This window comes from Vigna angularis, chromosome 3 (genome assembly GCF_016808095.1).
Source record: "Vigna angularis cultivar LongXiaoDou No.4 chromosome 3, ASM1680809v1, whole genome shotgun sequence".
NCBI lineage: Eukaryota > Viridiplantae > Streptophyta > Magnoliopsida > Fabales > Fabaceae > Vigna > Vigna angularis.
Genome location: NC_068972.1, coordinates 40848680 through 40861801, shown reverse-complemented (window position 1 = coordinate 40861801; position 13122 = coordinate 40848680). Strand labels below are relative to the sequence as shown.

At 33.0% G+C, this 13122-nt stretch overlaps 1 protein-coding gene across 1 annotated transcript; it reads left to right on the top strand.

The window, feature by feature from the left end:
- Positions 1-8347: 8347 nt before the first annotated feature.
- On the top strand, positions 8348-12703 carry LOC108320179 (uncharacterized). The gene is made up of 4 exons (XM_052874587.1): positions 8348-9326; positions 9441-10987; positions 11111-11507; positions 11889-12703. The coding sequence occupies exons 1-4, from the start codon at positions 8348-8350 to the stop codon at positions 12701-12703; spliced, it is 3738 nt and encodes a 1245-aa protein (XP_052730547.1).
- The last annotated feature ends 419 nt before the right edge of the window (positions 12704-13122 follow it).

Genomic DNA, 13122 nt, shown 5'->3' with positions numbered 1-13122 from the left:
AAAACTCAAAAATGAACCGATTAATCGGTTCGAACTCAAGATTGAACGGTGGAAAAGGTTTAGATCGAAATAAAGGAGGGTTCAATCGGTGGAAAATGGAAAACGATGTGAAGAGAGGTGTTTAAATGATCAAAATATGAACAAAATGGTGGAAGAGGCTGTGACGAGGGAGAAACGAGAATGACAAAGTGAATCTGCAAGGATAGAAGACTCACCGTGAAGAACCATGGCTGGAGACGAGGGACTCGAGAGAGAAATGCTCTCGTGAAAGAAGAAACACAAAAAAATGAAGACGCGCAAGGGCAGCGAGATGTGGTTGAAGCGCTGAAGATGTGGCAGCGAAGGAATGGCTGACGCGTATGGAAACAGTGTCGTGGAAGTGAGAGAAATAAGGTGGAGCACAATGAAATTCAAGGAAAATGAAAATGAAGGTAGTGTGCTGGAAAGTGGCTAGAGGGAGTCTTTGGACTCTCTAGCCTATGACTTTCAAGAGAGAATAATTTCTAATTCAAAAAATTCAATTCTCATTATTCTCAAAAGTCCTAATACAAGAGAGGAGTTGGGTATTTATAGTAATCCATGCTCCTTAAGAGCTAAGCTAGGAAAAGTAAAAATATACAAGGAGGACTACGTCAAGGAGGATTCCATCACTAGTCTAACTCTTGGCATGTTTATGATGTTTTGATTTAATTGTTATATGTGAACTATGTGTGATGCTTGAGATGTTAATGTATTATATGAATTGTTTTTGTATCTAGCTTACTCTTTCTTTTTGTGTTGTCTGTCTATGTGTTGTTTTCACTTTTGCAATGATCACCTTAATCAGTGTGAGCTTAGAAAGGAGACATCTTTTCATGTTGATTCAACGTTTGATTGAAAGATAGAAGCAACATAATAGATAGTTTTTGTTTGTTAAGAGTAGGATCTTCTACTATAGTATCTTCAAATTCCTTATAAGTTATCATATATGTAACATTTTAGTTTAGTAGTTTGATACTATTAAAACGAGATGTTATAATAATTGACAATAATTAATTCATAATGTGTAGTAAAATAATATTGTTATGTGATTAAGATTTATAATTAAATTTGAGTTATATAATATATTAAAATGAAATATGTATACATGGATCTTTACTAAATAAAATATATACATATTTTACAAATAATACCAAAAATAATACTAATACCAATAATAATAATTTTAATTTTAATAATATTGTAACATCATATTTAATAATATAAAATTATTAAACAAAATCGATAAAACTAAAACACGCATACCTAGTATATAATGTGTTACTACAAATATAAAAAAGAAACTATAATAATAAAAATATATAATAGTTCAAATCAGTTTTTAAAAAAAGAAAGAATTTATATACAAAATAATTATTAGAAGACTATAAAACTACTTAGCATCATCTCCATCTTATACCAAAGAAGTATTATTATATGAAGAAGTATTATTATCTAATTATTTATTCACTAACATCGTGAAATAATTACCGCAAAATACACAAGCAAAACACACAAAAAAAATATAAAAGAACTATTAGATATGTGAAAAAGAATTATTCTAAAATATTTAAATTATATTAATTATGAATTAACTATATATAAAATATAATAAATTATATATATTCATTTATGAATAAATAGTTATACTAATTTTAATTTCTAAACACATATCATTTACCTATTACAAATTATAATTATAATAAAAATAATAATAGTAATAATGATAATATAATAGAAAAAATATTATAATAATAATAAAAAGTGACATTTTATAGTTCTAAAAGGTATAAGAATATTTTATAAGTGGCATTGTTGTAAATCAGATAAGGTATTAGGGATAGTTTGAAGATTCCAGTAAACGATAGGAATTAAAAATCACAAAAAAAACCAAAAATAGGGGGGCATGTGTCAGAATTTCAGATGGAGATGGATTGTTAGTAGATGTTTTTTTTTTTTCATTTCGTTTTAAAGAATCACTTTCTTTTTCAGTGGGTCCCTTACTCATCTTTTTGTAAGTAATACTTCAGAAGTTTTGTGCCAAAATATATTTTAGCTATACATAAATATTTTGAAAACATATTTCCAAAATATATTCTTAATAATAAATATTATAAATGTTGAATTTTAACAAATTCCAAAACTAACTCCTTATAGCTTAAATTATTGTACAATTAGTTTTCGAAATTCAATTTTGTGATATATGAAAACACACCTAACATTCTGTCAGTCATTTGTTGGTACTGCAACAATAAAACAAATAAAGTAAAGAGAAAATAAATAAGAAATAAATAGATGAATGACTACTATAAAAAATAAGATAAAATTATCCCACGTTTCACATTAATTAAATATAATATTAATTTATAGTATTAAAATTTATTTTATAATTAAATTAGATTTAAAGTTATTTTTTAATATAATACGAGAAAAATGGATTAAAACACATTTTTATTGAACCTTGATATTTAATCTCTTATTATATGTTTCTTTAAAAATATAATAGAAGTCTCATATTCATTAAAAAAATTCACATCAATTAAAAAACAAAGTTAATTTACTGTATATAAAAAATTACAAATTTTATTTTATAAATAATTTTATGAAATTAAATTAAACTAAAATTTATTTTCTAAGCGATATTACCATGTGTGCCTTACGAGTATTTTCCATTTCAAGTTTAATTTTGTTAGATTCGTCATTAGTGATTTTTATTTTGTGCTTTCCGTATTTTCATTCATATTTTTTTTTCTAATTTATCTTAAATTAAATATTCTTATCCTGTTTTTTATTCTATTCGTTTTGTTTCACACCTATTTTTAAGATCATGGACAAATCTATGTCATTTTCCAGTTTTTTTTTTTAAACTTAATTTACGGAAGAGGTTAAACCACATCAATGCTACTTAAAAATAAATATTACAGCATTTTAAAAAAATTCAAACTTAAAAAAATTATTTTCAAAAGTATACAGTTAGATTGAATTTTTTATAATTCGATAAATATAAATATGGGAATATTATTTTTAAAAATAATTATTTAAAACTTGTATCATTTCTAGAAAAATATGGGAGCATTATTTTTTCTATTAATTTTTCTTTTATAATATTATTATCATTGTTAAAGAAGTTGTGAATAATTGTGAGTCCAGATTTTCTAATTGAGTTTTTTAGTGTGTATATCTATTGATCATTAAAAATACATTGATGTTAATATATTAATAAAATTTATAATATATTTTAAAATATCAAAATTAATGTGTATATATGTATTTTGAATACACAGACAAAATTAACAGAAATTTATCATAAGGTATAACTAGATAACAACATTTTTTTAATTTTGATATAAGAATTACTGGTTATTTATTAAGCTTTCTTAATGTGAGAAACATATTTAGAATTTTTACCAACGTAATACGCAATGCATTTTTTTTTAAATTATGCAAATTATCAAACTAAAACTTTTGATAGACAATAATGTAATATATATATATATATATATATATATATATATATATATATATATATATATATGGAATAAACTTAAATTTGAGGGTTTTATTAATAATTTTGTTTAAATTTTAATTTATTAGTTTTTGGTATATTAATATTTAGTTTGATTTTGATAGGGATAAAATAGGGATAGGTAGTTATGATTTTTTGTTTATTTAGATAAATATTATTTTATTATAAATTAAGTAGATTTTATTTTTAAAATAGTTGATATTTTATTTCAGTTTTTGTCTTTATTTCTGTAATATTGTAAGTATCACTATTATTTATAACCCTTCAATTATCAATGAATACTAGATTCAATTTAAAAAAAATATTTGAGAGTGTGTAATGTGATATTTTCTTATCAATGGTATCAAAGCCTGGTTCTGAGTACCGAGAGAGAAAAAAAGAGACAGGAGAAAGTCAAACACCATGGCAAAAAAAAGGGTGCTTGATTTTTTTTGTGAGAGAGATGACAAAGGTTCTCAATGGTATGAGTATGCCACAATTAACGAGAAAAACTAATTATGATAATTGGTGCCTATAGATGAAGGCAGTATTGAGATCCCAAGATGTTTGGAATATGGTTGTCACCTTTATATGCAACCTCTAATATCTCTCTGGCTTCCTTTGTTAATTTAGCATTCGCTATTTTTTTTGAATCCCAACTCATCTACTGCATTTAGAGGAAATACTGACTCATCTCTTGCACGTGATTTCTTCAACGCGGTTATCTGTGCCACTGTCTGATGTTCGTCTTCATCAAGTTCAACATAGCTGTCTCCCACCACATCTCAAATGTCTTGAAATCTCAATAACGCCTTCATCTGTAGGCATCAATTATCATAATTGATTTTTCTCGTCAATTGGGGCACACTCATACAATTGACAACCTTTGTCATCTTTCTCACAAAAAAAAAAATCAAGCATTTTTTTTACACGGTGTTTGAGTCTCTCTTCTCTCTCTTTTTCTCTCTCAATACTTAGAACCAGGCTCTAATACCATTGATAAGAAAATCTCATCACACTCCGGTATTTTCTGGAATTGAGTTTACTATTCATTGATAATTGAAGGACTATAAATAACCGTGACATTTACAATATTACGGATATAAAAATAAAAACAGAAAATAAAATATCAACTATCTTAAAAATAAAATCTACTTAATCTATCATAAAATAATATTGTATCTAAATAAATAGAAAAACATAATTACCTATCCTTATTTTATCTTTATTAAAATCAAATTAAATATTACTAGACTCAAAACTAATAAGGGATCAACATCACTCTCTACCAAAAACTTTAAGATAATGGATTAACGAGTCTTTCTTTATATAATACTTTACTTCCTTATCTCTATTTAACGTGACACTTAGACTTACACTTGAATTTCCAAATTAATCCAAATTAATAAAGTTTGATTCTCACAAAGAATTTGGAAGAAAGGAAAATTGGCAGTTGCTTCTTTTCGTATTATTGTTATCAACTATTCTTTGTATCTTTGCATTATGTGTATAAATTATTATTGAAGACAGAATATAATGTATCTTAATAATCTTAAATTCTGAAAATATAAAAAGTATGTTATCTGAATTGAAAGAGTCTTAAAAGTGAGATGCTGTATAATTAAGTGTTTTATAGCTACCTTTCCGCATTTTCAATTGGAGATATTTATTCAAGTATTTGAATATAAAGTAACCGTTGCCTGAAACAATTTTTCATTGATTCATTATGAAACTTGTCAATAATAAAAATTGAGTCAAAGAATATTACAGGTAAAAAAGAAAAAGAAGAGTAAAGAAAATATAAAATAATGAGTTGTTTGAAAATTTTCAAATTTTGTTTTGTTTGAATATTGGGTACGTGTTGTTTAAGAATGATATACCATAATAAGATTCATGTTTTACATTTTTCTATGTGGAAACAACTTATATTCGTCAATCTTAATTAATTTACTTTAGTTAATTTTTAATTAGCTATACGTATTTAGTTAACTTTAATTAGTTGATTGAACTTAATTTAATTTCAATAAGTATATATATCTACGCCTTTCCTAAAGTAAGCCATAAATAAACCAAAACTAGAGACGATGTACTATTCTTTAATCAATTTTACAGAAATATATATATATATATATATATATATATATATATATATATATATATATATATATATATATATATATATATATATATATATATATATATATATATATTATCATTTGTGAGAGCATTATCTTTGAAAGTTTGAGAATTTCTTTGTAGTTCTTATCTTGAATTGCTAGATTCAACTGGCAAATGTTCATGACATATATCCTTCTTATTCAAGAATAAAGGTACATCATGTTTTTCTTATTCTCAATTCCTACTATGTTTTGAATTTTCATATTATGTTTTCTATTAGCTCTTGTTGGTCAAATTATATATATTTTGCTTCTTTTTTTCTTCTATGAATTTTTTAAATAATGGTTTCCTTTATTTCACTTGGCAGAAACATATATCTCTTATTTGACGAAAATTTTTGCAGTAAAATCGGTCATTAAAATACAATTTTAATTATTGACGGAAACTTTTGTTAATAAAATTTATTATTATATCAAAATTTTAATTATTGACAGAAATTTTAATAATAATGGACCCGTTGATAAAAATTAATGAAAAAATTTGTTATAAATTATAATTTTAATTACACATATTCTTTTGTCAATAAATTTTATTGATAAAGGAAATCAAATTCTTATTTTAGATTTTAATCATTTTGTCATTATATTTGTTAATAAATTTATTTTTTCATTACATTTGTTAATAAATTCATTGTTAATAATTCAATTTTTAAAAATTCATTGATAAAATAAGTGTTAAATCTTTCATCAAATTTGTTAAAATATGTTTATAAATTAATGAAAAGAACAACAACAAAAGGAAGAGAAGGAGGAGAAAAATTAGGTAATGGTGATAGTAATGATTGCACTAGAAACACAACAACTCAATGATGTAGCGGTGGAGAAGCAATAGTGGAGATCATAGTGACAATAATGGAGGAAGAAAAGAAACAGGAGAATGTAAGAAGTTTTCATTACCAATAAAATTTTATCAATAAAAATAAATCTAACTTATAATTTTTTTACCTATGAAATTTGTTGTGTAATCTTTGTCAATAAAATGACATCAAATTTTATGTTTTGTATTTCATAATAAAATTCATTAATAAAAAGTAAAAGAAAGAAAATGAATATGAGGAAGATGATGAAGGAAAGGAAGAGAAAGAAAAAAATGAACTGAGAGGAAGATGAGCAATGAGCAAGAAGAATAGAAGGAAAAGAGGAAAAAAAAAGAATAAAAATAATAAAAAAGAAGAAGAGAAGGAAAAGAAATAGGAGGAAAAAGAAAAAAAAAAGAAATAGAGAAGAAAGATCATAATATTTATCGAAATTTTTTATTAATAATTACAAATTCGTCAATGACAAATTAATTACAATGAATAATTATAGATGATTTTTTTATCATTGATAATTATTAATAAATCTTTCATCCATAATAAAGTTTATTAACAATTATTATACTAACTATATATGCATGTGTCACATATGTCTTAAACTAAGACTTATGCTCTATTCGTTTGAGCGGATTTCCCTGTAGATGGGATTTAAGAAAATGGAAATGCGGGATTCTTTTTGTTCGCTTGCAAAGAAATGAGGGTGATACCGCGGATGAAAATGCGGGATTGTTTACCAACTCCCATCTCTCATGTTAGGAGAGATTTGAAGAGATTTGGTGTAATTTTATTATATTACCCTTATGGTTTTAATAATAATAATAATAATAATAATAATAACATAATTATTATAATAATAAAAAAATAATAATTATTATAATAATAATAATAAATAGTAATAATAATAATACAATTTTTTCATATAAAAATTAATTTTTATTTTTTTCTCTTCTTATAATAATTTTTAGAATTATATATAATATTAATAATTATAATTTTATATTATTTTTACTATTAAATATATTTTAATAATCTTTAATTTTTACTAATTAAAATCTTCAATTTTTACTAATTATAATATTAATAATTATCATTTTATATTACTTTAATAATTAGGGGTATTTTGGTAATCTTTCATTTCTATTCATTAAACAATTTTTTTTATTTATAACATCAATCAAATCCTACACTAATTCTCATAAACTTTACTTCTAAATCTACTATCAATTACCTCCAAATCCACTCAAACAAACAACAAAAAATTCACCCTCAAATCCTCTCAAATCCATCCACTCACTCTCCCACAAATCCTCTCCTCCAAGTGAACACACCCTTAGATAAATTGTTCTAAAAGGAAAAGTGATAGATGAAGAATAAATATTTCACCGTCTCCTATTCACTTTCTACTAGTTAAACACATGAATTAGGAATTAAAATTCTTAAAAAAAAAAACACTCAGAGAATGAACATAGTTACACTATGTTCCATCTCAGAGCAGTTTTGTTCTTTTAAGGACGTATAGGTTATGAGTACACTATGCTTTGTTGTGTGCTTAATGTGTGTTTGAATGAGTATTTCTCAACTCTTTGAACATTATTAACGTTCGTTTTCTCTGTGTCCAGAGAATACATGGCTCCTAGACTTCCTCCCCCACCTCAACCTAATGAACCGGATACTTCCAGCAGCGCTAGGTTGTTGGAGACGGTGATCGACAGACTCCAACAGCAGAATACCACCCTTATGGAGCAGAACGCCACCCTGATGCAGCAAAATCAGGCAGCTATGCAGGTCTGGAAGCTTCTCGATCCAACTCTGAGGCGACGCAGCGGCAGTTAATGGAGATATTGGCTGCAACTAGGGGCGCGGCTGGAGCGTCCTCTTCTAACGCTGCCCCTCCTACTACTGAGTGGAGTTTGGAGAGTTTTCTCCAACACCATCCGGCCAAGTTCAATGGGAAGGGTCTTCCGAATGAAGCGGATCAGTGGCTCAGGGATATGGAGCGGATTTACAATGCTAAGAGGTGCCCGGACGACAACCGCTTAGCATTTACTGAATACTTGCTGACTGGTGAAGCAAGTCACTGGTGGACGAGCATGAGGGCGATTTTGACGGACGCTCATAGTCCTGTGAATTGGGCAGTTTTCAGGACGAAATTCTACGAAGAGTACTTCCCGGACAGCGTACGTTATGCTAAAGAAGTGGAGTTTTTACAGTTGGTGCAAGGGGGAATGTCGGTATCAGAATATACTAATAGGTTCAAGCATTTGGTCCGTTTTAATACCATGGCTACGAGTGGAGAATGGCAATGCAGGAAGTTTGAAAACGGGTTGAGAAGCGACTTGAAGGTATTGATATCCAGCCTGTGCATTAGATCATTTCCCGCCATGGTTGAGAGAGCAAAGGTACTGGAGAAGAACGTTGCTGAGGCCGAGCAACAGAAGAAGCATCAGTTGAGCAGGGGGCCGGTGTTAGCAAGAAACAATTCTACTGTAAGACGACCCCCGTACGTTCGTCCAGGCCAATCCTCTGGGGGATCGCAAGCTGTGGCTACTGTCGGCCAGTCTGGACAGTCAAGAAGTTTGGCATGTTTCCAGTGTGGAGGACCGCATCTTAGGTGGGCTTGTCCTCAACTGAATGGGGGAAAATACTGCACTAAATGCAGAAGGAGTGGACACTCGGATCAGGAGTGTAATATGGGAGGCCGTGCGGTATCAAGACCGCCGAACGCTAGAAGAGCCCAACAAGGAAGAAGTGGACGTGCGCAAGCTACAGGGAGAGTTTATGCAATTACTGGTGCTGAAGCTGCTCGTTCAGGTACACTCATCACCAGCACTTGCTTATTGTTTGGGAAGCCGTGTGGTGTGTTGTATGATTCGGGGGCAACTCATTCCTTCATCTCGAAGGCGTGCGTTGAGAAACTGGGGCTAGTGGAGAGTGAATTACAGTTCGACTTGGTGGTGTCAACCCCAGCGGCTGGTGGGATCAAGACGTCTACAGTTTGTGTAAGATGTCCTATAGAAGTTGAGGGGCGTAGATATAAGGTCAATCTCATTTGCTTACCCCTTCAAGACTTAGAAGTAATTTTAGGGATGGATTGGTTGGCTACCAATCGGATTCTCATTGATTGTGGGAAGAAGGAGTTAGTCTTCCCAGGTGAAGAAGAGGAGGAGTTATCTGTTGATCGCGGTCAGTTGAAGGAGGACATCATGGAAGGAGCGAGCTGTTTTCTGATCATGACGTATGAAGACAACGAAGTGGAGCGTTCGTCCAATGGTGAGAACAGTGGAGGACGAACGGTAGTGGATGACTTTCCGGACGTCTTTCCGGATGAAGTCCCTGGTCTACCTCCCGTTCGTGAGGTCGAATTCACGATCGACCTGGTGACAACTGATGCACCCATCTCGGTTCAACCTTATAGGATGGCACCAGCCGAGTTGGCCGAGCTAAAAATGCAGATTGAAGAATTGATGGATAAGAAGTTCATCAGGCCGAGCGTTTCACCATGGGGAGCACCTGTGTTGCTGGTCAAGAAGAAGGATGGCAGCTCTCGGCTCTGCATTGATTATAGGCAACTTAATAAGCTGACTATCAAGAACAAGTATCCATTGCCAAGGATTGACGACCTACTGGACCAACTGCAAGGTGCGTGCGTATTTTCAAAGATAGATTTACGTTCAGGCTATCACCAAATCAGAGTGAAGGAGGGAGATATTCAAAAGACTGCTTTTCGGTCTCGTTATGGTCATTATGAGTACGTGGTGATGCCCTTTGGAGTGACAAACGCACCTGCAATCTTCATGGACTACATGAACAGGATTTTTAGACCGTACCTTGACAAATTTGTAGTAGTGTTCATTGATGACATCCTCATTTACTCCAAGAGCTTTGACGAACATGAAGATCACTTGAGGATCGTCTTAAGCGTGTTGAGGGAAAAAGAATTGTATGCCAAGCGTTCGAAGTGTGAATTCTGGATGAAGGAAATCCAATTTTTGGGACACGTAGTTTCTGCTGGAGGTATTTCTGTCGATCCAGCCAAAGTGAAAGCAGTCTTGGATTGGGAAAGCCCACGTTCGGTCACAGAGGTTAGGAGCTTCGTAGGGCTTGCGGGCTACTATAGGCGGTTCATTGAGGGATTCTCTAAGATAGTAGCCCCTCTGACGTATCTCACCAGGAAAGACCAGCCGTTCGCATGGACCGATCGTTGTGAGGAGAGCTTCCAGGAATTGAAGAAGAAACTAACGAGCGCCCCAGTGTTGGTCATTCCAGACACGACCAAACCTTTTGAAGTGTATTGTGACGCGTCGTATCAAGGTTTGGGCTGCGTATTGATGCAGGAGAGGAAGGTAGTGGCGTACGCTTCTAGGCAGTTGAAGATCCATGAGAAGAATTACCCCACCCACGACTTAGAATTGACAGCAGTCGTGTTTGCACTAAAAATCTGGAGGCATCATCTGTATGGAGCAACGTTTCAAGTCTTTAGTGATCACAAGAGTCTTAAGTATCTCTTTGATCAAAAGGAGCTGAATATGAGGCAAAGGAGGTGGCTAGAATTTTTGAAAGATTATGAATTTGAGTTACTTTACCATCCGGGAAAGGCTAACGTAGTTGCGGACGCGCTAAGCAGGAAGTCAGTTCATGTTTCAACTATGATGGTGAAAGAACTCAATCTGGTGGAAAGCTTTAGAGATTTAAGGTTGCAGTTCGAGTTGGAGCCGAACAGTATCAAATGCTGCACCTTTAGAATAACAAGTGATGTGTTCGACCGAATCTGGATGAAGCAACGTGAGGATGATGAGCTGGTGAAGATTTTAAACGCGCTTGGTACGGATCAAGCTAAGCAGTTCAATGCGGGAACGGACGATATGTTGCGTTACTTGGGTAGGACGTGCGTTCCTAATGATGGCGAGCTGAAGCGAATCATATTGGAGGAAGCACATCATAGTCGTCTTAGCATTCATCCTGGTATGACTAAGATGTACCAAGATCTTCGGAGTTCGTTCTGGTGGCCTGGAATGAAGAGTGATGTCGCACGTTTTGTGGCATCATGTTTAACCTGTCAACGTGCCAAAGCGGAGTATCAAAGACCGGGCGGCTTACTACAACCTTTGGAGATTCCCGAATGGAAGTGGGACAGCATTTCAATGGACTTCGTGACTCACTTGCCTCGCACGGTCAAGAATCACGATTCTATTTGGGTAGTAGTGGATCGTCTAACAAAGAGTGCTCACTTCCTAGCGGTCAACTTGAAGATGTCTATGACCAACTTGGCCAAGCTCTACATCAAAGAGATCGTTCGTCTACATGGAGTACCGTCCAGCATCATTTCAGACCGAGACACGAGATTCACATCTCGTTTTTGGCAATCGTTGCAAGGAGAATTGGGAAGCAAGTTGCGAATGAGTTCTGCCTATCACCCTCAGACGGACGACCAATCTGAGCGAACCATCCAGACGCTCGAGGACTTGTTGAGGACGTGCGTCCTAGATCATATGGGAGTATGGGATGAAGTTCTACCGCTCGTTGAATTCACTTATAACAACAGTTTTCAAGCAAGCATAGGAATGGCGCCGTTTGAAGCTCTTTATGGAAGGAAGTGTCAAACACCATTGTGTTGGTTCCAAGAAGGCGAGAATGTATTAACAGGACCAGAATTAATCCAGCAAACAACCGAGAAGGTGAAACTGATTCAAGAACGATTGAAGACGTCTCAAAGCAGGCAGAAATCTTATGCTGATAAGAGAAGAAGACCCTTAGAGTTCGCTACTGGAGATCACGTGTTTCTCAGGTTGAATCCAATCACTGGAGTGGGAAGAGTCCTTCGTCCAAAGAAGCTTTCACCCAAATTCGTAGGGCCTTATCAAATTCTGAAGAAGATTGGATCAGTGGCGTATGAGCTAGCTTTACCACCTCAACTGTCCAATCTCCATCCAGTCTTTCACGTTTCTCAGCTCCGGAAGTATGTAGCTGATCCATCACACGTACTGGAGTTGGAAGACGTCCAACTTCGCCCAGACCGAACGCTGGAGATGCAACCAGTCTGCATTGAAGACAGCCGCACCAGACTCTACAAAGGAAAGGACGTTCGTCTTGTGAAAGTGGTGTGGGACGCGAAGACTGGTGATTCAACATGGGAGGTTGAAGAGGCTGTGAAGGAATTATACCCGCACCTATTTCCTGGTAAGCTTTAGAATTTTCGAGGACGAAAATTTTTGTAGTTAGGGGGAATGTGAGAACCTGAATAATTAAGCACTTAAATCCACACTCTGATCACCATTTATTACACCTTGCCACATCAAAACCCACTCACTTCCACTCTGCATGCACCTGCCATGTGTCACTGAGGGAACGTTCCAAAAAATGTTAGTGGAAAACAAGTGTCATGCAGAGAACGGACGTTCGTCCTGTGTGGGAAGGGAAAACACCCTCTGCATGCACTGACGCCATCTGTCACGTCAGAAGCTTCTAAAAGCTGTAGTGGAAACCAGGTAGCGGTACGTGAATGCATGGCCGTTTGACGTGGGAGAGAAATGATTTCTCTGAAAAACACTTTCCATCAATTCTGCATTTCACCTTCTTCCTCACGGAACTCTTGCTCTTCTTTCCTCCA

Excerpts from the sequence above, each read along its gene's own strand:
- LOC108320179 (XM_052874587.1), top strand. The coding sequence starts at position 8,348 with ATGGAGATATTGGCTGCAACTAGGGGCGCGGCTGGAGCGTCCTCTTCT. Across the intron at positions 9,327-9,440 it reads TGCTGAAGCTGCTCGTTCAG|TGGAGAGTGAATTACAGTTC; the intron begins GTACACTCATCA and ends AACTGGGGCTAG. Across the intron at positions 11,508-11,888 it reads GATGTACCAAGATCTTCGGA|GAGAATTGGGAAGCAAGTTG; the intron begins GTTCGTTCTGGT and ends AATCGTTGCAAG.